General features: G+C 52.3%; 1 protein-coding gene across 7 annotated transcripts in view; it reads left to right on the forward strand.

Moving 5' to 3' along the window:
- The window catches only part of MVB12B (multivesicular body subunit 12B), a 249,661-nt gene that overhangs the window by 207,925 nt on the left and 15,112 nt on the right, over positions 1-26,624 (forward strand). For 6 of the 7 annotated variants that reach the window (XM_081803602.1, XM_081803604.1, XM_081803603.1 and 3 more), the window contains 3 exons: positions 18,069-18,124; positions 20,525-20,584; positions 21,986-22,406. In XM_081803602.1, the coding sequence (XP_081659728.1) occupies positions 18,069-18,124; positions 20,525-20,584; positions 21,986-22,171 (302 nt within the window). In that variant the 3' untranslated portion in view covers positions 22,172-22,406. Of the gene's footprint in view, positions 1-18,068; positions 18,125-20,524; positions 20,585-21,985; positions 22,407-26,624 lie in introns of those variants that run through there. The other variant, XM_081803606.1, reaches the window with a different exon arrangement.

The raw sequence follows: 26,624 nt of genomic DNA on the forward strand, positions 1-26,624 counted from the left end.
TGGGTCTCATAATGAGTGATAAATAATCACTTAGCGGAGTACCTGGTTGTGCTTTGGCCCTGTTATTTCTTGATATCTTGTCTTAAATTATGTAGGAGTGTCAAGAGCGTGGCCTTCTAAGCTCGACGCTGCTGGCCTCCCTTTGGACTGGAAGCATGACCACCTGGCCTCTTGCGGCCATGAGACAGGCTGATCCCATTTGCCTCTCTGGGTTGTGACCGTGTCTAGCACTAAGTCCAAGGTTTCGTCAAGTGACAGCTGTGACCGGTGCTGCAATACTGCCTGCTTAGTCCTTCTAGGTCACAGAGAGTCTTGTCTGTGGCTAAGAGCTGCACGGAACCATATCCATGAGACCCTCACAGAAGTACTCTCCAGCTCTAAGCACAGAGCTCTAAGCACAGCCTGGAGCTTCTCATGGTGCCCTTGTCCCAGAGTTCCTGAGCCAAAGTCCGGAGGGTTGAGGCTAGGGATTTGCGTTGTTAGCATCCCAGACCACTCTGACACACTTGATAGTTTGAGGACCTGTGGTTTGGAGAGAAAGGATGCGTCCTTGGGGGGGGGTGGGCAGGGGGCGCAGCTCTGAAGACACCGTGTCTAAAGCCAGTGTCCCCTTACCTCCTGCACTTGTCTGGACCGGCACCTCCCCCACAGGGGTATCACCCCTGTGCCATCTCTGCAGGGATGTGGCTGCTCTCCAGAGAGCGGGTTCCTGTGCTCAGAGCTGCTTTTCCATGGGCTGGCTTCACAGTGGAGTTGCCCTGATTGAGAAGCAGCGGCCCCTGCGGTTTGGGTTATCTGGCTGGACTTTCCATTTGGGGCTCCTCTTTGAAACCACTATTCTTCCTGACTGTGGCGTCTACAGTCGGCTCTGCCTGCCTCAGCTGCTCTGGAGGATGCCTGCCTGTCTCTTTGAGAGGCCCTCCTCGCAGGCTCCCAAACGAATCTGCGACCCTAAACTTGGCAGATCCCCACGTAGCTGCATTAGCTCTCTGGGGCTCTGCCCAGACCTCCCTGAGGCTCTGCTCCCCCGCGGGGACTGGCGCTTCCTGCACAAGGAGGCAGGTCCTGGGTGGAGACAGCCTGGAGTCTCAGGCCACCAGGGCTTGAGCTCCCACTTTGCTGCCACGGTGCTGGAAGTGTCCGTGTGGAAGTCATGAGCCCTCAGCGCCCGGTGTCCCCACCTGGGAAAGGAAAGCATTCCACAGACTAGGACACAAAACTCAACTTCAGCTCCTTTGATTTGTTTATCCTCAGAACTCTGACCCCCATCTCAACTCGCACCAGGATGTGCCCCAAACGCTCCGCTTTTCTCACACTTTCCATTCACTGCTTTGCCCCATTCCTTTCCAGATCCCTTTCTGGAGGAGAGTAGAGTGATGTGGAGCAGCTGATGTCAGGGCCGTAGAGGTGGGCATCCCCCAAGTCCAGGGCTGTGGAGAGGATTCTCTGGAGGGAATTAAGGGGCCCTGTGGTGTTGTGGGGAAGGGTGTGCAGCAGTCTCGGTTCAGATCCGCCTCTGCATCTTGCTGGCCGTGAGCTCCTGGGCAGGAGCTTGACTGTTGCTTGACTGCTCTTAGCCTGAGTGTCCTCTGTGAAATCGGGAGGTGGGGGGTGTGATGACAATAATGAATAACACCAATACATAACTCAGGATGGTCCCGAGAAATCTGTCCGTACACAGAAAGCACCCAGACTGGGGCCTGGCCGGAGTAGGAGTTCAATTCACTGTGAGCTGCCGCCGCCCCCACCACCACCCTCTTTGGGATTGAAAGGACTGATGACAGGTGTGAGGGATGGGAACAAGTCCCTGTTGTCCCCAGGCCCCAGGATTAGACACCCAGGTGGGTGGCAGAGCTATCCACTGGGAGCGGGGAAACAGAACCAGGAAGCTTGTAAGGGAAGAGCGATCCACCCTTTCTTCTCCATCGGCAGAGGGCGGGGACAATGCCTGGCTGCTTTCTGTCGTGTCCCCAGTGGGCCGCCCACGTGGCCGTCAGAGAGCCCCTGCGATTCCTGCGATTCCACCCGCTGCCTGGCTCCGGGGCTCTTCAGGGATTGCTGCTGTCTATTGTCTTTGAATCACACTGCTGGGAAGTAGTTTGCATAGATTCCCAAGTTTGTAATTAAAACAATTGAGAAATAATTTTCAGTATAAAAAAAAAAAAGAATAGCTGAACAGGAAGTGTCTTTTAAGCAGATGTTGTGCTGTGAGCCATGTAGAAATATTATTTTATCATCAACCCAAAACGGTTATCTTAAGACTTGAAAGAAAAAAGAAGGGAACATCTTTTCTACTAACCCAGCATTTTTTTAGAGACTTAATATCATTTCACGTTTAAAGGTGACAGCAATATCTTTAACGTTTTTCTATTGGATTAATAACGTTTAATGTTCAAAGCAATAAAGTGAAATGTTTTCGTGAGGGTGGTTTATATCACTAGTGGAAAATTCAAGTGGGGGAAAAAAAAAAAAAAGACCACACACACAAAGTCACAAAGTAACAGACGTCGGGAGCCATAAACTGGAAGGGGAGACCCGGCATGGAGGTGCTTTCACAGAGCCTGTGGGTGCGCGAGGCTGGGGTCCCACCGGCCCGGCGCCACGAGGGGCTTGGTGCTCTTGGCAGTGAGCGCTGGGAGCCCCCGCCCAGTCCCCCAGCCATCCGTCTCCGCCCAGCAGCGGAATATGACAATGTTAGCATTTTTCATTTCCCTGACGTTACCATTAATAAAGCAATGATCCAAAAGGGGCTTTGCTGAGTCTGTTCTTTATGCCCCCATCACTCACGACTAGATAATTTCACACAGGATCGTTTTAAAATTAAATGGCGATAAAAACGCTCTGCTGTTCTGTGTTCACCAGTTCATAGAAGTCTATCAAGTCATTAATGTGTCATGACAAACTGCTCGATGGATACAAGAGTAATTAATTATTTGAATAAATAACAAGTTGAACGTGGGGCTTTGAACCACAATGACATACGCATCCCATTAAGGGCGTCTTGGAACCTTTGCAGGGCACTGGTAGGAAGAGTTAAAATGCAGGCCAGGGTATTGGAAATGATGAAAACCAACTTCACAAACACAGGGTAATATTTTACAGGGAGAGAGCCAAAATGTCACATTTCTGTGCCCACATGTTGTTCGGTGTTGAAAGTTCTCTGGCAGCGGCCATTTCAAGATACCACTTGATCAGCGGCAGTTTCAGAGAACAATTATACAGATTTTCATAATCACCATTAATCTCTGCATATTTTTTCACGATAATTACAGCAATTATTATTTAGATTTCTCTTGTACATGCCCATTGTGGGGAAGGAACAAGTGCTTATTATACCGGATAGTTCAGAGAACTGCGGATTCAAGTTCTTTGTCATGCCTGCGCTCGGTTATTTCAACGCGCGTTGCCTCTGAAAGTTCATCAGCTCTGGAAATCAGAGTAATATTCTCAGGCTCTATTATTAAATCTTGAGGCTGAGCTTAGGCCACGGCTCGAGTCGATGGCTGAATTGTTCGGTTGGAATTACTGTCAGGTGGCAGGAGGTGCCCATGACAGGTGCAGTCCAAGACTGGTGGCAGCCTCACACCTATTCTCCACGATAGACTTACAAAGTGAGCTAACAACCAATATTTAGAGAATACATTTTTGTGACATGCCCTTTAAAGGTTAATATTAAATCTGAGATCTGGGTAATTCATGGCATTGTACTTTGCAGACACGTCAAGTGAGACAGAAGGGAGCGCCCTCCCGGGTAATTCCAAATCAAGGTGGGTGTCCATTCAGGCATCAGTTCTGTCTCAGACTTCATCTTCATATCAGCGTGGTCCAGAGAGGCTTGTCCACTGGAGCTGAGTTTTGGGGAAGGTGATACGCTGCTTGCAAGAGAAGCCATTTCCCAAGGCAACGTTTCTGGAAAATGATGCAGTTTGGAAACGCAGGGCTGTGGAGGTCCGGTGTGTGTGCTCCTGTACCCCATCCCAGCTACAGGCACGAGTCTGTGGTCTCCTGTCCTTCCACGCCCGGCCTCGGGGACCGGCAGAGCCTGCCCGCCTCAACCGATGTTAAAGGTCTAGCTACGCGAGGGGGACAACGGCCAGGCCTTCGCTTTGAACTGGGAGGTTCAGTATTTGAGCTTTCTGTAAAGCGAGAAAAATAAAAATGCCTTTTTTTCCTCTTCAAATTAAGTTTTATTAATTAAGTTATGACTGATTCCTGTGCACACCAGCAGCGCAATCTTACGTAAGCGTAAGTTGGGTTTAGATGGCTGTCAGACTTGCCGTGGAGGTCCCATTTTTTGGCCCGTACCTGTGTCCGTCACTGTGCCTGGTCTCTTGGAAGCACTTGGCAGCTCAGGGAGGCTGAAGCCTGGGGCCCACTCAGGCAGCCTCTCCCACGGTGGCTGCCCACCTCCTTAGCTGCAGGACTCTCGTCCACAGTTCTCTCCTTCACGGGGGGATGCCCAGGCCCTGGGGAATTCGATCCCACTTATCAAGGTCAGAAGAACTCTGTGCTGTTACGTTTTAGACCATTTTTCTTTAACCAGTAGGCAATCTCTTTTCAAATCTTAAATAAAATGTATAATGAGGTTCTTTCTGCTTTTCCCGTTTGGGTGATGCTACCGTCCTGTTGATAAAGTACTTGGGCAGTTAGACAATTAAAAGCTTACTTACTGGTTATGGAATCATGACATTTGAAAATGAAAGGCCAAGATCCCCGAAGCGGGTGTATTGTCTTGGCCGTGAGGGTGTCCCCTGGGAGAGAGCGAGCCAGGGACGCTGCAGGGGGTGGCCCCCGGACACCTTCCACCTCCACACAGCTTCCATCCGCTTTCTCACCCTTCTTGATTAGACTCTTGGGCTGCCATCTGTAGGGGACTCTTTCATTTCTCAGAGGAAGGCATCCGCACCTCATCCTTCATATGGTGGGAAGGCAGTGGACTTGGAAGATCTCCCTTTCTGCACCAGCTCTGCCATTTACCAGCCTTGTGGCCCCAACGAGTCCCTTCCCTTCTGAGCTTCAGGTCCCTTTGGCAGGGTGGGTATGGCGACGACTCACAGGGCCGTTTGGAGGTTTAAACGGGACTGTGTGCAAGTGCCCTGACACACTCTCCTTCCCCCCAGACGGACACACCCTGGTGCGGTGCTCTAGAGAGTGGTGGACCAGTCATTCCTGGCTTCAGACATACAGAAACCTGGGACACCTTCTATCCCTGCCCTCTGGTTCCATGACGGGGAGGCATCTGACCAGAACCTACACTTACCCTTCGTGATTGTTGCTTTTCAGAAGCTTTTGTGAGTAGAATCTGGATGAGGGCTAGAGAAGTCAGCTAGAAACCAGCTGTTACCTACAGTGGGTTTGGAAATTGCATCCTCTGGGGCTTAATAAAGGTCTCAGATCACCGGTACATATTTAATACGATGATTCTGAGATGGAAGAATGTCCGGGGTGGGGGGGTTAGACCTCACCTAGCCCAGGGCTACTGTAACCTAGTCGCACCTGAGAATCACCTGGGAGCCTTGAAAAGCTACTAACTCCCGGGGCCACAGCTCAGGCCAAGTAAATCAGAACCTCCTAGGGGAGGAGCCGCAGGCAGTGGGCAGTTTTTGAAAGTCACAGGTCGGGGACGCCTGGGCGGCTCCATCAGTTAAGCATCCGACTCTTGATTTCAGCTCAGGTCATGATCTCAGCATCCTGGGATCGAGCCCCACATCCAGCTACACACTCAACAGGGAGTCTGCTTGAGATTCTCTCTTCTCCTCTGTCTCTCCCCCTGCTTGCACATACTCTCTCTAAAATAAATCTTAAAAAAAAAAAAGTCACAGATCAGCACCAGCTGAGTCACCTAGCCCAGCCCCTCACTCTCAGATGAGGACACCAAGCTGTGAGGCCAGCTCTCTTCTCTGTCACTGTGTCAGCTGTTACTGTGTCCTTCTCCATGCATCCTATCCGGAAGTTCCTGATGTTGGCATGACCCCATGGGATCACCTGCTTACGGTGCTGCTTGCTGGGTTTCCGTACCATAAAGTTACTGTTTTTCCTCTTGTAATTAATGTGTCATCAGTGGGAAATACTTTGGGACTATGTAAATAGTTCATTCCTAATCAGATTATCCATTGATTTTTATAACTCCATCATTCCTTCAATGTGAGTTGGCATTTTATTGTAAGATGAGCTTCCCCTTATCCCCGGTTTGTGCACGTTGGTGTGGACTGGGGAGGGGGGTTCTAATTCGTTATTGTCATTATTTGGACGCTCAAATTGTTCCATATTAGCCAGTGGGAGCCCCTTCGAGCTGGCTCCTGGGCCCTTCTGCCGAGTTCCCGTGATTCTTGGAGGTTGTCTTACTTTCTGGTGCAACAAGATGTCCCAGGCTTGTTCCTTCCCTGCCTCCCCCTCCATCAGCCATTTTTCTAAAGAGCCCCTGTGTCTTTCAGAGGAGAACGCTAGAACCCAAAACTCTGGGCACTAGGTGTGCTCATGGCTTCTGGGCTGTCAGCAGATAGAAATATACGTCCATTTGTGTGTGTCTTAACACACGTGCATGCATATAAACGCATGTGCATTTAAATATATACATACCTCTGTGTGTCAATGTATCTAGATCTACTTATTAAAGCCAAGCTCATAGCAACACCTCCGGTTGTGATCAGGCATCACAGAGCACATTTGAATCTTCTTCCCGTTGTTTGGCTGACTTCTCTTCCTCCACACAAGCATCAGATGTTAACATGGCTCAGAACCCTGAGCTGGGCCTGTCCTCTTTTCACCCCGTGCTCTTCCCAGAACTTCTCATCTTCCCTTGTGCCTCAGTCACCAGCAGGCTGGACGCCCCAGATCCTCCCCTAACCGCCTCACTTCTGTATTTCCATCCTGGCAGTCCTTACCAACCAGTCTTGCATCTTGCTCATCATGTCCCAACCATGTTGACCAGCATCTCCCCTGGGATGTCTCACAAGCCTCTCGAACCCAACACAGACAAAAGAGACCCCACCAGCTTACCCCACACGTCTCCCAGGTCTCCGGGCCCCCGTTCTCCCGATGGTTAAGCCAGAATCTCAGGGTCGCCCTTGTCTCGTCCCCCCGGAAAGTAGTGAAACTACCGCAGCCAGTTGCCAAGTCTCTTGGGTCTGCATCTGAATACCCTTCGATCTGTCCCCTCTTCTCCATTCTTACTGTCACAGACTGTCCTAGACGCTGCCACCAGCATCCCTCACCTGATCCACTGCCAGAACCTCCTCCCTGGTGGTCCTGCCCCCAGCCTCACTCCCTCTAATCCTTGCTTCTCTCCATAGCCAAGGAGCCATTCCTAAAATATAAACATGTCTCTCTCCAGCTCAAAAACCCTTCAGTGGCTTCCCAGGGACCTCATGGTGACCTGCAGGCCTCTTAAAATGGCGGTCAGGGCTCCTGATGAGCTGGCCATTGGTTGTCTCTCCACTCTTACTTCTGCTCGGCTATTAAAAAGACTGAGATACATCTGTAGCTACCAACAGGGGAACTCGGACAATTACTGAAAAAAAGCAAAGTGTAGAACAGTTGTGCGGTGATACTATGTTTATGAAAAGCACAGACACGTACAAAACAAAATTCTGTATTTCTTCTGTATATGCAAACATGTCTGTACATGCATAGCAAGAGGCTGGGAGAACCCCAGGGACTGTGCATAGACCACATCCAGGGCTAGCCCTGAGGAGGGCTCTGCATTCAAGGGGCACTTTAACTTAGCTGTGCTATTGGAATTGTTTGTTTAGGAAGTATATTCCTTTATTGAGGGGGGTAAAAAATACAACTTAAAAACATACAGGTCTTTGTCCTCTCACTGTGGGGCTCCGTCCCCATAAACCCATCGTCGGTTGAAAATGCGGTTACTACCCCTGCCCTACTGAGCATCATCACTCAGCCTAGCCTACCTTAGACGTGCTCAGAACCACATACAGTTGGGCAAAATCATCTAACAAAAGCCTATTTTATGCCAAAGTGTTGAATGTCTCTTGTAAAAAGTGAAAGACAGGACGGCTGTATGCGGACGGAATGGCCGTCCGTGTATGTGCTGTGGGCGCTCGTGGTCCCCTGGCTGCCTGGGAGTTGCTGTCACCGGCCTGCACCGTGAGAAAGGATGGAATCGCTCATCGCTAGCTCGGGGAAGCCTCAAAATTCAGAGTTTGAAGTATGGCTTCTACTGAACGCTTATCACCTTTGCACCATCGTGAAGTCGAGAACTCGTAAGTGGGACCATCCTGAGTCGGGACTGCCTGTGTGTGCAATGGTCTTGAGAAGACAAAGAAGGGCCTGTAAGGGGCGGGGGGGCACACCTTCCTGCCCATGCGGCGGGACCCCCCCCCAGCGGCGGTGGTATCTGTCACTCCGCCCGCCGCCCAGACCCTGCACAGCTAGAGGCCAGGCCTCCGGCCACGACCGGCTGTGGATTAAACTACTTGTTGAGACCACACCTGTGTTCTGGAGGAGTGTGGTCACTCCTAATAGCAGCAAACCTTCATTGGCCCCCTCGGTCTGCTTCTTGTCCTACTTTTAGAGAGCCCCTCTTGTTCTCCAGCTGGCTTAGGGGTCTCTGTGTGTGTGCTGCACTGTGGGACGGCAGGCGTGAACCCGTGGTCATTTCCCCGCAAGGCCTCAACAGTCGCGCCTTTTCACTCACGTGGAAAGGTGGCACCTAGTTGGATTTTATCTTTACTGTGGGCAAAATGCAACAGGTCTCTGCCCCAAGGCGCCAAATATTCATGAAGTTTTAGAAAGCATTTCTGCAGTGCAGGGAGAGTGTTCTTGTTCGTGGACCTGGAGTTTCTCGTGGCTGTGGGGTGTGGGCAGCCGTGCGTGGCCCTGCCTCTAGGGACTCCTGCCCTCCCAGCTCCCATGGCTCAGACAGCAGCCTCCAGGCCCCCGAGGGGCAGGTCTGGAAGGAAGATGGGGGAGTACAGGGCCCTCAGTTTCCTCCCAGGATACGGGGGATGTGGAGACATGAAGTGGACCACACAGCTAAAGTGACACTTCCTGGCAGGTGCTCTGTATGGGGGACGGGGAGGCTTCCCCACTTAATAGAACCTCAGAGAATATTCATTTGTGGGGTGAAGCCACTTTGTTTTGAAGAGCATGGCATTTCTGGCTGACTGGCAAATTAACCTCCTGACACCCAAGGGCAGTTTTCTTCGCTTTGCTTTTGGGGCTCTTTTCCAGGGGATGCTAAGCAGGCTGGGCCCAGCATGGGTCTTGCTCCTACAGTTGAGCTTGACCCGTGACCCCAGAGGTGGCAGACACCAGGGAGGACCATGGTCAGGGGGACCCTCTGAGGTAGTCCTGGGCAGGCATTGCTTCCACACCTCCAGAAGCCTCTGGATGGGGACTCCCAGCCCATGGGTTACAGAATTTAATGTGGCTGCATTTCCGTTTCGATGTAAAAGCAGGTCAAGCACCCAAAAGGTCTATCCTTGGAAGGGCATTCTCCCCAACTCGTGATGACGGTGAGAATGAGCAGGGAGTTGTTTTATCTCCTTTAAACGTCACAGCAAGCGAGGCAGGATTATTACCTTCCTTCTACAGTTGAGGAAAGAGAGGCACCGAGAGATGAAACACTTCTAAGTCCAAGGTGGACCTGGCCCGAATCCGCGTCTGAAAAGCAGGGCCTGTTTGGCGGCTGTGGATCGCCCGTAACTAAACACGCGGAGTACCTGCTGCAGGTCGGGCCGTGCTCGGCCCTCTCTCCTCCACAGGCTCAGCCCCACAGCCGTGCTGCAGCTGTGGTTCTCCTTCTTTGACAGGTGCAAGTCTGACTCAGGCTGAGTGACCTGCCCGAGGCCCCACAGCCAGCAAGTGGCTGAGCCCGGCTCGGGGCTCACACGTGTCTGACTGTGGCACCCACTCCCTGCTCCCCACGGTGCCGTGGGCCTCGGGAGGTCACTGTGGCTGGTAAGTCCGTTCTTCTGGCTTTTGAGTAACCAGCAAAACAAATTACTTGGGGGATCTGGAAGGAAGTTGTTGGCCTAGTGTGGACTCAATTGGAATGTCACCGAGCAGACAATCTAGGAGGTACCTACACATATCTTCCAAGGAATGTCCCCCAAGTGAAATCACCAGGAAAGCAAACCAGGCTTGGTGTTTCGGTATGCGAATGAGTTTTGAGAAACGGCCTTGAGATCTTGAGGTGTTGGCATCTTTCCCATCACAAATTGTAAAGGACTTTTGAAGCCACGGGAAAGGAGAGAAGAAAGAGCCAGGTTGCTGATAATTTACAAGGAAGTCGCCAGGGTTAAAGGCCTCCCCCGATTCCAGCTGCATTTAACTTTATCCTAAAAATGACGACCTGCCAATAAAGACACATCGTTCACCACCATCCCTGCAAGTACTTCTGAGGGGCTGTGACTCTGGTTCACGTAACACCGCCTGACAGCTGTAAGCAGATGACAGTTGAGATGCTGGTCATGGAGTCTCTTTCTCTTAATACTACTTTTTTTTTGCCACATGATTTTAAGACTCGTTATCAAGCATGTTGAAATTAACACATGCATTGATTGGAGTATTTCCTCGTTGAGATGTCAGTGAGGGAAGGGGTCGAAAGCCCTGAGCAACTGTGGGTATCCCAAGGCAGTAGGGTGGCCCTGGGTCCGGAGCCCTTGGGAATGAGCAGTGGGTTTGAGTCGAGCCCGGGGAAATCCGAAAGTGTGCGTGTCGGGGGGAGAATCAAGGGATGGCTCTGAGGGGCCTGCCTTGGCAAGTACAATTATAGTTCCCATGTGAAGGAAAGATACGGGAACTATAACAACCCTTTCCCGTTGCCAGGCAGAGTTCCTACAGAGTCCTAGCAGGGCTGTCTGTGCAAGCAGGAGTCCAATTTTCTGTCCAAATAAATACAGCATGCAAATTGGACTCCTTCCCTGAGAACAGCAAAGGCAGGTATTCGGGTCAGTTGGGGGAAAAAAAGAAATCCCCCCCTCCTCCTTTAAAATCAGGGGTGGTATTAATACAGTAGCAGATTAGAGCTTTATTTGTTTAAACCCTGCAGATTCTGTAAGCATTCACCATCCTCTTGACTTGTAGTGCTTGACTGTAAAAAGAACAGTTGAATGAGCTCATTGTTTCCTGGTTTTTTTCTTTAATGTATTTTACAAACACTCCGGTGACAGGCCTGACACGCTGATTTCTATGTACTCGCACTTCGGTTTGGGATTACAGCATTAATAACAGAGCTCCATGCATCATGCCATTTTTAAGCATGATCGTTATGATAAAGGGCATATACTTAATTACAGGCCTGCTTAATTACAGCTCTGTTGAAGCTCGTTTGTTTAGGAGAATGCTAATTGCACTGCGGAGCCCGCGGCACATCCTTGCTCTCATCTGCTGTGTGCTTCTCCGTGTCGTGGATCAGCGCTTTGTTAAAACTGCCACCAAGAACAAAATTTAAAAAAAAAAAAAAGGAATAATAATAAGAAAACAGTGTCCTGGTACTAAAAGGAAGGCTGTCTGGATGTGGCTTTAGGTCGGAGCGGACACCAGCATTTGCCGGCCAGCGGGCCTCCCCTCTCTTGGACTGTGGCCCCTGTCACCCTCATGCAGGCTCCTGAGAGCTGCGTCTTCTCCCCATGTCACAGACAGGGTAGCTGAGGCTCACGGTGGTGGGGCGGCCCGCTGGGCCACACGCTCATGCCCGCGGAGTTGGAGGGAAGGCCCAGGCTGTTGACGTGCCAGGCCCGCCCTCCCACCCTACCCCTACAGCACCTCCGCCACCACCAGCCCAACTCGGTGCTCGACTCCTGGCCCCGGCGAGCTACCTGACTGCTCCAAGCCTCGCCTTCCTCGAGGATAACTTGCAAGCGATCATGTTGAGGCTGAAGTTATTCCATGCACGTTCACGTTCACTACCTAGTATGCAGCCAGCAAACGTGGGTTTCCTGTCCTCCTCTCTTCTTTTGTAGAACTGGGCCTCGGGAGCAGGTCTGTTACCTCCACGGTTTGGGGGCGGCCTTGTCTTGTCACACTGGGAGCCGAGGGGCCTGGGGAGGCGACTGCCGTGTGCCCCAGGGATGCAAAGCGTTGCAGGCGCTGTCCCTGCTTCTGGGTCATGACCGCAGACTGGTCAGGCGGCGTCCATCTGGGATCCCCCAGGCTGACTGGGAGGGCAGGTTGGGAGATGAAAGCGTACTCTCTGAGAGCAGGGACCCTTCGGTCATGACTCTCCGTCCTGCTCCCCCACGCATGTCCCGCTGAGTAGACCGGGCAATAGACTGAAGGCTAGAGAGAGTGTCACAGGCTCTGAGCGCTAAAGAATAGTGAAGACAAAATAGTGGCTTCAGCTAGGGGAGAAAGAAAGGAAGGAAGGAAACGTGGCTCCCCCATGAGAAGCCAGGATGGAGATGATTTATGAACACTCTTTCGGAACACATGAAAAATGTGTGCCATCGATTTTAAGAATTAATGTTTGGCAAATCTCTAGATATTTTAAAATATGGAATGGCTGCCCAGATAAAGAGAGTAGAAATGGATGTTATGGAATTAGAAGGGGATTCAGCAGTCCCACAGATCAGCTTTCCACCCAAACACACAAAATCTCTCCTGAGCTCCCCCACACGTGGCCCCTGCCGGGACCCTGCTCAGCCAGCTCTGCTCATCCTCCCTTTCGTCTCGTCGAGAGAAGGAACCATGCCTCTAGCCCTCACCCTGTGGCAGCTCTAAGAACACGGGCAGACCTTTGATCACACTCACCTTCGAGTCTTATCTGGACCAGATCTCGAGGCACTTCCCCATGTTCTGGCGCTGGGTTCTAAGGTGCCGGGCAGGGGCTGATGGTGAACAAAAATGGACAGGAGGATGCCTTCCCGGAGCATCAGGCTTGATGGTTTCCTCCCCTCTCTTCGTGTGGTCTGGCTTCAGGTCCCCCACCATCCTGGGACTCCTTGTAGGCCACATGGGAGGACCCTCTGACAAACTCAAGCCCAGAGCAGACCAAGATGGCGGCTCCCTCACATCACACCAGGATTGTAGCGCTGTTACTTACCTCGGCAGCCCTCCCGCCTCGAGTTAGTCGAATGGCATTACTGACTCATTCAGCTACAAGTCTTTTTCATACCTTCTGCTGTTATTCCACATGTCTTCCATTCTATCTAATACAATTGGTTTTTCAGACCTAAAGTACTAGCATTGACCTATAGTAAATCCCATCCTTAAATTTAGACCATGATCCCGATTTGGGGGGATCTTCATTGGATTTCTCCCAGTTATCCAGCTTATAGATTGTCCTCCCAGACTCCCCATCAGCCACATCTGAGATAGGCCTACTATGTATGTCTTCATTAAACTAATTGATAATGCCCTGGGTACCCTCCAGAGAGGTCAGTTGAGGTCAACATCAATCTATTAATCCGTTTCTTGAACATCTAGTCCAACCAGTTATGGATTCTCCTCCTGTTAACACTGTTCAGTCATATTTATCCAACTTGTCCACATGGGTAACATGAGAAATTTTGTCAAATGTTTTGCTAAAATCCACATTCTTTCAGCCTACCATAATCTTTGATATACTAGATTTTTTAAATAAATGAAATTTGGCCAGCAGATTATCTGTTTAGCAAACTTTTATTGGCTCCCCTTTTAAGGGGCTCCATGCATGGGTGAGAGCATCCTGTTCTCTCGCCAGCTCCATTGGGAGCTATCAGCCCATAGGATCCTAGCGACTCACTTTCTTTTCTTCCAAGACTATTAAAGTCTGTTTTCTAAGAGAGTATGAGAAGGATCTGACTGTGCTCATCTTCTGTCATGAACTTTAAGATACAGTGGAAATTTATCCCAAAGTTCCCATCAGCAGGCAGCTCCCTTTGGGGGTCAGACTGGGTCTGAGTGGTCCTCCCCACCATCTCCTCTGCTGCCGAGCCCATCAGGAGGGCACCCTGAAGACCACAGCTGTCTTTTCTCACACAGTCTTGGGGGTGCATCCTCCCTTTCTTCTCTCCAGAAGGGCTATCTTTGGTGTGGTCCCATAGGATGTCGCTTCTGGTCTTCTGCCTTCAGCCTCCTCAAGAAGTTGCCCTGTGAAATTACCTTTGAGCCTACCCAGGGACCAGAAGGCATGCCCTCACCAAACACCTTCATTGTTCACATGGGGCATTGGCCCTTGGCCCTTGGCCCTTGGCCCCAACAAATCTCCACCATTCTCCAGGTCTGGGAGTGAGGATTTCACCTGGGGAGTGAGGTGGTGGGGGGAGGGGCTGTAGGTGAACAGGAGGCGCCTCTGAATGAACCCCCCCTTCTGGTGGCTCAGAAACTCTGTGGGGTGTGGCTGTGCACTGTCTCTACTCACTTTCTCTAGTCTGACTTAGGAGCTAAGAGGGGGCCTTTTGGAAATTTGTATGTGTGCATGTACGCATATGTACACACATACGTATGTATATATATAATGTAAAAACATGTATTTATTACCTGTTCTATAAATACGCTTGATGTAAAGGTGCATTTTTATTTTATACACACACACACACATAAAAATGCTATTGTTAGTATCCAAGTTTTACAAGTCCCTTTTCTGGGTCTTTTTCTCCTCAATTTTTATTTACAGACCTCCAGGTCCCAAGGATCAATCTGGGTAAACCTGCCTTTCCAAACCTCCCCCATCATAACCCACGGAGGCAGGAACACAACATTGCAGGAGGCTGGGCCACCACGGTCCAGAAAGCCAGTCTTCTTTTTCTAGATCTTCCTTTTTCAAAGACATGACCATCGGTTGGAAGGAGAGAGAAACACACGCTCTCGGGGGGATAGAGGGAAAGTACTGAGTGGTAGGGTGTTGCTCTGGAGGGGGGGACATGCTGTGGAACTGGGGAATGATGGTGGTTGCTCAACATTGTGAATGAACCAGATGCCGCCCAAGTGTTCACTCTAAAATAATTAGTTTTATATTATGTGAATTTCAGCTCAAAATTTACTAAATTTTTCTAATGTGCAAAAAAAAATTTTAAGGATCAGTATACTCCTCCCTGCTTTAATCTCCCCAGTTCCTAGAGGCAATTCCCAGACTTCATCCAGAAACTCATGACTTTTGTCAGCAGCTCACCAAACCCTCAGGGGGTTAGGTACATGCCCCAGGCCAGAGCCCCCATGCTCAGGCCAGTTCTGTGGGAGCAGCCACCCTCCTGCCCCTGTTCCCCTGAGCACCTCCGGGCCTGGCCCTGGGCCAGGGACATGGGAATGCAGCGGCTACTCATACGTGGACTGCCAGGAAGCCCACTGCCCGAGAGGAGATGTGGCCATGGCCGGGGACCTGGGAAGGGGGCGCCTCTGGGAAGGCTTGCTGCAGGAGAGGCACTGAGAGCAGACCTCAGAAGACCAGCCAGGAGTCGACATAAGGAGTATGAGGGGAAGGGGCCTCTTGTGAAGGGGTTGCAGGCCCTTATGTGCCGGTGAGGTCCCCCCTTGGGAATCCTGCTGTGTGGGGCGCTGGTGCGGCTACCAGCCTTGGACCAGATGGAGCCACCTCTCTGCCCAGCTCCTGCTCTCGGTGCTCCCCGGGCCTCTGGTTTTCGGGGGTGATCAGGCCATGGAAGGTCACCCTACTTCCCCTTCAGGATACGAGTTCTCTAAACCCACCCTGACGTTCAGATGGAAGCACTGTTAGCAGCGAGGGGGGAGTTCTTGACCTATCTCATCAGAAGCCCCCAGACACGAATAAGGTCTTTAAAACAGAAAGCCTAGTGAGTGAATGGTCAGGGGTGCCCAGGGTGGGGATGTGTGCTAAAGATGTGCTCGCCAAAAACTACTCACCAGGCATTTGGTCAGCCTGCTTCCCGAGTGCAGTCCATGGGGCACGTGAAGGGAGCTCTTCTCTGGGCGCTGCCGTCTGTCTAGGGGGTGGAAAGAAGCACAAGGAGGTGTGTGGGTGTGTGTGTGTGTGTGTGTGTGTGTGTGTGTGCGCGCGTGCAGAGAGCGGACAGCACCGTGGCCCTGGCAGGTGACAGCCGTGGGCTTGTGGGACTTAAAGGAGAGGCAGAGTAGGCTGTGGCTTCCAGCCCTGAGCGTGAATGGCCAGAAGCAGGGTGGCGCGTGGCCAGTGAGTGGGAAGGCGCAGGGAGGAGCGGGTTTGGGGAGAAGGTGGTGGTGGGTCTGACTGGACTATTCTCGCACACACCCACTTCCTGGCCCGTAGGTCTGACCAAAAGGAGCTGGTGGAAGGGACGCCTGGAGACTTCAGGAGGACATGATAATGGTCCTCAAAACCTTGAAAGGTCCTGGTCTGGAAGAGGCAGATTTGTTCTCAGAAATTCCATTTATACCCAGTGGAAGGGCCAGAGGACTTGGAGTCCCTGCTTGCTACCTGTGTGCCCTCAGCAGTCCCCGATCTGTGAAGTGACCGCAGGTGCTGAGTGGCACCTGCCCGCATGTGTCCGCCGACGAGGAGGGGCAGGGGGTCAGGGGCAGGCGTCCGAGTGCCGTGTGGGGTAGGCCTTGGCGCACAGCTGGAGTTGGGCAGATAATGGTAGTTGCCGGGAAGGGAGCATGGCCTCTTCTTGGATCTTGGGTGGGGCCCCGTCCTGTCCCTCTCTAGAAGGCGTGTGGCCTTTCAAGGGTCGTCTGTTCAGGATGGGTTTTCCCAGCCATATGTGAGAAAGCACGCACGTGTGCCCCAGTGTCACTCGTATGTCTGCATGTGTGACGTGCCGTAGATGACCGTGGGCGTCCTCCCCACCTCCTTTCTGGAGAAGTGTCACACTTCCTGGCCCTCAGCCGGTGCTCCCCCAGGCAGTCCCGGCAGCTTGCAGGGGCCCGAGATGGGAGAAGGCCCCCGACCGTGGCTGTCTCTGTCTGAGCTTGGGCCCGGACCTTGGGCAGTAGCCTTCCGAAGAAAGGAGGCTTCCAGGGCGGCAGCTGGGTCCAGCTGTGCTGTTTCCTTTTCTCCAGACCTACCAGAGGAGGCTTCATTTTTCCTTCCCTGAAATACATTCTGAACATAGCTTAAAACGAGCCATTGGGCTCAGCTTGCTGATCAGGGAGGATTTGTCCCAGACTTCTCTTTCTCTCATTTTTTCCCTGCCTGCCTTCTTTCTCTTTCTGCGACTCTTCTTTCTTAGGACTGAAAGAAATTGTCTGCTGCTTGTGTACCAGAGAAAACCCATCTTAGATGTTGGGGGAAGTAGAGAACATGACTTCCCGGGGAGCCCCCTCACCAGGCCTTCCCCGTGTCTTCCTAAAGCCGAATGGGCCAGAAGACCAATTCCCTCCGGGCTGTGGGAAAGGAACTGCACCACTGACCCTGTGTTTTCGTTTGCTAGGGACCCATTCCCATCTTTCTCCGGTGTCCCATTTCGAGCAGCCTGGCGCCTCGAGTCAGCCGCGAAGCCCGGGACTAGGAGACGGAGAGGGAACCATGGTGGCCATGCTGTGGCCCACCCACCTGCTCTGTGTCCGATGCTGCACGCACCTCCAGCTCACACACACCCCTGCTCACAGGCCCTGCCATCCTCCTTGTTTGTTTGTTTTTTAAAGATTTTTATTTATTTGAGAGAGAGAGACAGCGACAGAGATAGTGAGAGAGAGCAGGAACAGGGAGGACAAGCAGGGAGCCCGACGCGGGGCTCGATCCCAGGACCTCCGATACTGACTGAGCCACCCAGGCGCCCCTGCCTGCCATCCTCCTTTTAAAACGTACCTTAAACTCACCGAAACCCACAGCCAGGATTCAAACCCGGTCTTTCTGACTCCAGAGTCACTCCTCCAACCTAGACCTTTCCTGTGGGCCCAGCAGCCTGCGGTATGACGTCATTCTCAGCGGAGAGAATGTCTCCCGAATATGCTCCCTGCCCACCTCACAGAGCACAGCTTTGTCCCCTCCCTGCCTGCATGCCCCTCTGTCCTGCCGCCAGCCCCTCGGGAGCTGCCACCACCTACAGGTCGGAGACCAGACTCTGAGGGTGGGCTCTGGCCCTTTCTCTGCCCCCACAGCTCTGTCTGTACTTCTGTGGGGTGCTCAGGTGTGTGTCCTGGGTGCAGGGGCGGAGCCTTGTATTGTGTCTCAGTCACTGAACACCGCTGGTGCCTCCAATGCCATTTTCTCTTTTTCTCTTCTCTTACAGCAATGGATGGTGTGCCTTTCATGATTTCAGAGAAGTTCTCTTGCGTTCCAGAAAGTGTAAGTGTTCTGCATGATGGCCCTTCGGTTCGGCCACCCCCAGCCTGTGTTCCCTCTGCTCGGCCCGCAGGCCCCTGCCCTCATGTCGTCCCGAGGACAGGGCTTCCTCTCTGGGCCCCTCCAGCTAACGCTGCACACAGTAGGTGCTCGAGGAGTGACAGGAGAGTAGGGATGAGGCACAGGGAGGGAGCGAGACAGACTCCCAATTCGGCCATAACAGCGCCTTTTTCTTTCAAATGTGATGGTAAATAGGGCTGAACTTCACTAGTTGTGAATGTTCTTGGTTCCCAAGTTCAAGTTAATAATTTTTGTTCTTTTTTATTTAACCATGACAACATCTTGCAGAAAGAAGGCTGCCTCATTTTTTCATTATAACCTGGATTCTGTGATAACCACACTCTCTGCTCCGAATTGGAGGGAGGCCTCCGAAAGGCAGGGCTGGTCGGCCAGTGTGCGTGCCCACAGCTGTGGTCGCCCGCTCGCTACAGGCCCGCAGGGACCCCACGACACACAGCAGCCGGCCGGGGCCCCTGAGCTACCTGTGATGACGGAGGGGCTGTGTGAGCTGGCTGGGCCTGCAGCCCAGAACCCAGACCATGAGGGGTGCCCACCGTACGCAGCCTTGTGGGCTGTGGGCTGGCGCTGCAGACCCCACCTGGCACTCCAGGGACCCTCTCTCGGATGATACCTGCCCCCCACCCGACCCCACTCCCCCAGGTGGTCCTGGTCCATGCCGGCTCGATAGCCTTGATTCTGGGTGTTTTTTATCCTTTTCGCAGAAGTTTGTTTTGAGTAGCTAACAACCGTGAGGGCCCCAGTTTGGGCACCAGCTAAGGAATCCTTCAGTGTATTTCTTGGATCCAGCTTAAAACCACCCGGCTTGTGATTTGACCTGCTCTGTAGTTTCCATTTTCATGAAATATAATAGGCCTCCTCTGAACCCTTCTGGTAAGGAGCTTAATCTTGAAAAATGCTCGTGACGTGACATGCGGAGCATGAGTAACTTCAGCCGCCGCCACTTGGCCGCGTTGCCATGGCGACGCTGGCGCCTCTCCCGCCCCGCTCCCTCGGAGAGGCTGTTCTGTCCTGCGCACCAGCTCCAGTCGGGAAAGTTTAGCGGGGCAGTTAGAGCCTAATGATGCAACAGCTGGACCTCTGCTGATCGCGGGCAAGCAGCCCCGTTCTCGTCACTCGGGCTGGCAGCAGGAGAGAGCCAAACTGTTTTGTGGCTACCGGCAGAGCAGCCCCGGGAGCTGAGTGCCTCATTCGGTGGCCCTGTCCCAAGATCGCCCTCGTAAAGGTGCCGCTGCCCAGTGCTGCCGACTTCAGCAAGTGCTCGAGGCGGGCAGCTCGGGCCAAGCCCGGTGCTGGGCACCTCCGAGTGCTCCTCGTTCCCCCTCCGGCAGCCCAGCCAGGAGAACCCAGCCATGCTGCTCTGAGCGGGAGAGGAAGTGATGCGGCGATTTAACCCACAGCTGCCCTGTTTGGAACCCAGGTCCGTGGACTCGGGAGCTGGCCTTTCTACCGCACCTGCAGGAAATCCCCGCAGGCTCGGCTCGGGCTCTAGCTCTGCGCTGACCTCTGGGCTGTGGTTCAGAAGCATGAGGGCCTGGGGTTTTTATCCGGGACCCCGGTTTCACCTGTTCGTCCTCGGGTGCCAGTTGCTGGCCCCTCTCGGGAATACAGAACGCTGACAGGCTCAGAGCAGGGGCCTGCAGGACAGGGTGCCCGCTGCCCTCTTACCTCTCACCGTGCATGCAGCCCTGGCCTCTCTGCGCCTCCAGCTGACTTGTTGCCTCGTGTACTTGACTTCTCCTGCTGGCTGGGGGAAAGCCAGCATTTTCAGAGAAGGCTCCCATCGTTATGAAATAATAGAAACCCCCATTAAAATGCAGTGATACCATTTTTCACCACCATTGAGTTCTCAAATGATCATTGATGGGCAGTTTTTTTCCTTCACCTTGCATCTTCAAAGACCTAGAATTCCCTCCCGCGGTTCCTTAGACCCATCCCACCACACGGATGCCACGGTCAAGGCGGCTGTGGCCAAGCCTCGTGCCCCTCCGTCCCCCCAGCTGCAGAAGGAGCAAACCGGCTTCTGGCCTGGGCCGGGAGAAAGGAGAGATGGAAGTCATCAGTGACTGCCCCTGTCCCTCAGGAGGGCTGGGACCCTCCCGGGTGTTGCCGACAGATGACTCAGCAGGGGTCGGCCAGGTTTTCTGGAATGTTTGCTCGTGTAATCACTACAGATTTGCAGTGGTGGGTTTCCTGTTGAAAGAGGGTAGAGAAAATGCTAGATCACATAGGGAGGTTTGAGGTGTCACAATTGTTAAGCATAAAAGCAAATGTGAAACAGCATTTTCCAGCCGTTTAAAAGGATGACTTGATCTGTATTTGCAGATGCAGCCCTTTGATCTCTTGGGAATCACCATCAAATCTCTGGCAGAAATTGAAAAAGAGGTAAGCAAGCTGCCCAGAGTGGGGGCAGGTGGGGCCTGGGCCTGCTTGCTCCCCACAGGGTCTCCATCCCAGGAACGGGGAGGCCGTAGGTGTGGGGTGGTGCCCCCCTGAGGAAAACACTTCCATGTCCCTCAGATTTATTCCTTAGAAAAAGAAACTCATTTTGAATGTGTTTACTGCTTCAAGTCAGTTATGACCAGCACCTCCTTGTGTTCTCTGAAAGGTGTGTTCTCAGAAGGTTTTAAAATGCCCCCATTTTTAAGAGGTGGGGGTTGGGGGATGGGCACGGAGTCTCCTTTCTCTCCTCGGGCTCTAGTATTTGCCACCAGTATGGGTTTGGGGACGTGTCCAAGGAGCCTCTTTGCGATTTAGAGCCAGCATCAGGATCCGTTCCGTTGTGCCCGATGAGCCAGACCCCATTTGGCAGCCTGGTTCCACATAGTTTGGGTGTTTGCCTAAAAAAACAGAAAGAAATCCAAGCCTGGAGTACTTGTGACAACTCTGAGAGCTGAGATATTGGGATGAAACCGGAGGTCAGGCCCGCCCATGTCTTCCCTGTTTTCCTAAGACAGCATTAGAGTGTGTGTGTGTCGTCTTGCATGTGTAGACGACTGTTAAGCAGTCACATGCTTGCAACCAGCTCTCCTCTGAGAGGAACATTTGTCTCAAAGATGGAAATGGTAGAACCATTTCAATATTCTCAGTTCCTCTGGGTTTTCTCCTGTATACCTAGCTAGCAGAAGCAGGTCGCATTATGGAAAGATGGCTGAAATCAAGGAAAATTGATTCAATGTAGTACAACAAATTTCTAAACCTGTCATAGCAAAAACAAGACAAAAAAGTCCCCCTTTGTCTTTGATTTTCAGTAAATCATAAAAACCAACCTGATTGTCATCTATAGGTTTCGTGGGGGTGGGGGGAGCAGTAAACTTGGGGGAAAGAATGGCGACTCCATTAGAGATCCCTGTGCACATGGAGCTCGGTGTCAGCCCTTCTCAGAAGCAAGGCACTCATAGATGGTTCTACAAACTGCCTTCAAGTGGGGTCCCGAGTACTGTGGCCCCAGTGAGTGTGCAGAAGGCCTTTGAGGGTGGCTTACTCTGGCTGCAGGGTAAAGCAGGGGCATGGCCTCTCACTCCTTTAGGAGGGACAAGGTCATACAGACAGATGTCCAACCCAGCTCCACGCTGACTGGGGGCAAGTCGTCCCACCTCTGTTTAAAGCCGGGATAACAGGAGAACGTATCTCCTAGGGTTTTCAGGAACACCACGTGAATATGTGTAAACACAGGTGCCCGGCCCCGCGGGTTGGAGGCTGTGAGGTGGCATGTGCTGGATCAGGAAGGGAGCCGTCTGGATGTCGTGCTTTCCCTTGCCCACAGTCGTCCCTGTTTTATTTTAGCACCTGCTACGTGCTCGCCTTCAACTGGGGCTCTCCCTGCATTTCCACTGGTTCCCGCTGCTGACCAAGTGGGTGTCATTCCTCATCTCATCTCTTGGGGCAGAAATTGAGACTCTAGAGGTGAAAGGTCTTGCCCAAGACAAGACTGAGACCCAGTGGTCACACTCTGAACCCTGCCCCTTATGACTTAAAGCCTGTGGCTCCATGTCCCTCAAAGGGGCTGATGGAGACAACGGTGCTGGGGAGGTGGGTCCACCTGATGCGGGCTGGGCCTTTGAGTTGCCAGATGGGACAGATAGGTGAGGCCTGTGTAGGGCTCGGTGCAGGCTGCAGAAGCCACCAGAAACCTGAATTATCATGCTGAGGACTAAAATGCCACCTAAACACCCGTTTCATTAGAATGTGTTGTCTTGCTGTCCAGCACTCTGAGCCTGGAGGGGTGCAGAGGCGTTCTGGACTTGGCCACCCCAGGCTTGGGTCTCGGCAGCACCACTTAACTGCTCTGAACCTCTGTCTTCTCTTCTGTAAAATGGGAGAGTAATGAAAGTACTGCCTGCGCAGCACTTACAGGGTCTGAGACAGTCGTGTGAAGGACCCAGGACAGGGTCTAGCCTCGGCCACCACGGTCGTGCTCGCTGTTACTATCACGAGCAAGCACAAATCCGGCCCAGGTGTCCACACCTCGCTTTATTTCTTGTTCCAGTAATGGGCTAAAAACACACGTCTGTGTTCTCTGTGGAAGGAAATTAAAGTGGAGTTAAAAAGCGGGGAAACGGGGAAGGTTAGAAACATTAAGTAGGGCGTAAAACCATCATCGATATACCACCACAGTCAAGAATGCCGCGGTTTTTCATTTAATCTGAGGATTTAGAAGTTACTGGCCCCGGCTATCCGCGTGCATTTCATGGTGATTAGTATGTTGATATCACGCTCCGGTGAACGAGCTGCTGCTTCGGCAACAATGGCAGAGAATTTTCTCCATAAATAAACATGAACTTCCTCCTCTCTGCCGCTGAACTCAGCATTGCTCATGGAGGCAGAGGCTGAGGAGGAGCCGGGCCCACCCCCACCCCCCCCCCCCCCGGCCCCGGCCCCGGCTCCTGAGTAGCTGGGTGTCCCTTTGGCCGGGATGATTTTGCTCCTTTCCATCCCCAGCAAGTCTGGCTGCCCCTGGAGGCAGTGGGGGGGATCTTGGCGGAGGACTTTGCTTGGCTCACTGTGTATTATTCTGTCGTATTTTACACCGTTAAGCCAAACCCCTTCCCCACAAAAAGGAGACTGCCTCTGGGTTCAGGGGCAGACACACGACCAGAACCGCGTCTCTGCCCATCCTGAGCGCCTCCCCGAGCTCTCGGATTCCTGAGCAGCCGGGAGACGCCAGCGTCCACGGAGGCTGCTTTGTGCTGGCAGGTGCTTCTCTCCTTTCCACCACCAGCCCCCGCCCCCTGTGTGGAGAAGTGGTGTTGATTGGACTTCCAGCAGAGCCCTGGGCTCGCGTGGTCCCCGCCGTGAAGGAAGCTGAAGATGCAGCCCCTGATGGCAGCACGCTGTTCTGTCTGTCCAGAACCGGGGTGGGCTTGCTTTCCTGCCAACTTTACTTACCATGCTCTGCCTGGGCGGTGATTCGGAATTTAAGCCCGTGCCCCGTTGCCACCATTTGGCCACAGGGACAGTTCACTCCATGAACGAACCCCGTGACCCTGCCAACCTTGACTTTGGTTGTTGGGGACCAGAGGGAACACCCCAACTGCCAGGGCAAGCAGGGACCCGCAGTGCCCCCCAGCCTGCCACAGCCAAGAGTTGCCCGAGTAAAGATGGAGACCAGGTGTCACCCCAGATGTGGGTGGGCAGTGCACCTCCAGCCCCGCAAAGTTAGCTGAGCTTCAGGGAGCATGTGATGTGGGGCCCTGCCAGCAGGAAGACAGGACAAGGCTTGCTGGCCGTGTGGACCAGAGCCACCTGTCACACTGGAGGGCACATCCCGGGTGTTCGCAGGGACGTTTACGGACCATGTAGACAGTGGAGGCAACGGGGTAGGGTGGAGAGGACACAGTTTGAGTCTGGATGCTGGGGTAGCACGCCAACTCTGCCGCGTAGGATCGACCCTGGGCAGGTCCCCTGGCTCCCCCCCACCACGGGCCTCATGGCCCCAGCCCGTGTGCCTCACTCGTCCCACAGCTGCTGCTCCTGACTTCATCGCGAGTTCCCCGGAAGCCGTGGCATGTAGCACTGGCTTGAGTTTCTTGAAAGACCCCCAAAGGAAGGTCATGTTGTAAGGTTGTGATTAAAAATCCCTCTACCTGCCGTCGAGCAGATATACTGGGGGGGGGGGGGGAGTTCTTGACAAACATGAAACCTCTCACAACTAAGAAATACTCTCAGGTGTGGGTGTTGAAAATGAACAAAGCTGTGGCTAATAAATCCCCCCGTGAATGCGGTCACTCTCCTGGCGCCAGGTGGGCATGGCAGCCTCCTTCCTGCCCAGCCTGCCCTCCAGCAGCCGTATTCCCTGCCGTCCGCGTCCGTGCCCAGCTTGGAGCAGGGCCTCTGCCGTGCACATTAGTCCGAGGCATGTGAAAGTGAGTTTCGGCTCATCTCCCCTCAGCCACGGGAGGTGACCAGTGGCAGCGATGGGGAGGCTTTCTGGCCCCGCCCCTCCCCCACGGGGCTGGGCAGCAGGAGGGTGATGGTGACACCCGGGAGGGTTGGTGGCCCCGTGAAACCCTTATTGTCCGCCTCACGGCCCAAACAAAAGCTTCTGTCTGTTCAGGAGTCAGGAAAAGTGTGATTTTGCAGCCGACCCCTGTGATGAAGCGTCTGCTCTGGGAGTGAGAAGATGGGCATATAAATATTCTGTCTCTGCCGCTCTTTATTTCCCTTGTAAGCGGTTGCTCCATTTCTCCATCTGATGGATTCCCCGTCACAGCCAGGGTGGGAGCACCCCAGCTCTACAGCCCAGGCTGCAGCTTCTAAAATCGTGCCAGTGTCTCCGTTCCCTTTACCATGCCTGTTTATCCTGCCTCCCCGCCCACCGCCCCACCTGCCCTGTGGCCCGGCCACCGCCAGTCTCGCCTCGCCTGCAGACCCTCCATCCCTGTCTCAAGGAATAATAGCCAAGAGACAGTGGCCTTGATTGTAGATTTCACGCTGCACACGTAACAACCTGCAAGCCTTTTAAAAATAGGAGCCAACAATGCCTATGATGAAGCGGCATCCGGCATCCGCAGTGCCTTCCAGCTCGGTGCAGAGCCATCTCCCCACCTGCTGCCGACCTCCCACGGAAAACCACAATGCTCGCCCTCCCTTCTGTGGGTGCCACGCTGAAAATTCAGCCTGGCGAGGGAAGCGTCCTTAGCCCACCATGCTTCCTGGTAGGGCACACAGCCTCCATTTTCACTCGACTTTAAAGCTGAAAGACACGGGAGAGTCTAATTAGTAAAGGGACGATCTAGTATTAATCACTCCCTTAAAATTGACAAGGGAGGCAGTTCATTTAACCACTTAATTGCTACAGGTTTTTATGGGCTGCTGTGTGCAGACGTATTTAATGAAGAAGTTATAAATCTAAGGGAGCTTAAAATTTTAATTTTATACCTAAATATTTTCCTTGTTCTCATGTTTGTAGTCAATCCTCAAGAGTGTAGTCACGTGGAATGTTCTTTAAATGAACATATTTGCTAACTGGCGTGATTTCAGTTTTTAAAACATTGGTTCCAGCAATTAGGCATTTTTCTCAGTTCCCAAATGACTAGAGAAATTCGTCTTGATTATAATTGCTCTTAGCCACGCATATCTAATTTGTGTCTTTTTAAGTGTTAATTAGTAAACAGTTTGAGCTGACATCTTTATGTGTTTGTGTGTTGAAAAATGGGGCTTATTGCTTATTTAGCTTGGGGCCGATTCCACTAGCATTTACGTCACGACATTGAGGTGAAATTAATGGAAACACATTTGGCGGTGCAAGGTAAAAAAAAAAAATTTCGAATTCAACTTTTGGACATCCACTTTGCACGGGCTTGGCTTCTTTGGCCCCCTTCAAATAGATGAGATGAGAGTAGACTTGGGAACTGCGTATGCGGGAAGAAAGTGAGGCAGAAGATTTTTGTATCAGTAATGAAATGGCAGAGTCCCAATTTTTATAAAAGCAAAATGTTCATGTCCCAGCACAATTGTTCATTCTTTCTACTTTTGGAAAGCTTTCATTGTGCTTATTAACGTTAAAGAATTTTGTGGAGGGAGAGGTCGCAAAATTTGCAGTCCCTTTGCACCATCTAGTGGTCAGGTCTTAAACTGCAACGGGAAAGCAGCAGCAGTGTTCTCTCTGCCTGGATTTAACGTTTCCACCACCCAGAACCCTTTTTCTGGATTTTTCAGTAAGGATGCTGATCTGTTTTGGAAAAGAAACCTGCCTAATTTATTTATTAAGTAAAAGTCCATTAAATAAATAGACGTGAACCTGCTCTCCCCTTTTTTAAATTGCTCGAAGGCACCGAGCTGCCGCCCAAACCCTTACACACACAGTTAGATCATTCCCGCCCAAAACAAAGAAACCTAATGAGTTAGTTTAACGGATGGCCCTTCTGAAGGCACACAAGACGTGTTAGGCTTCTCTTGAAATATGGGAAGTAGCTTGGGGACC

Source organism: Leptonychotes weddellii, chromosome 14 (genome assembly GCF_054177405.1).
Source record: "Leptonychotes weddellii isolate Sample4059 chromosome 14, ASM5417740v2, whole genome shotgun sequence".
NCBI classification, from domain to species: Eukaryota; Metazoa; Chordata; class Mammalia; order Carnivora; family Phocidae; genus Leptonychotes; species Leptonychotes weddellii.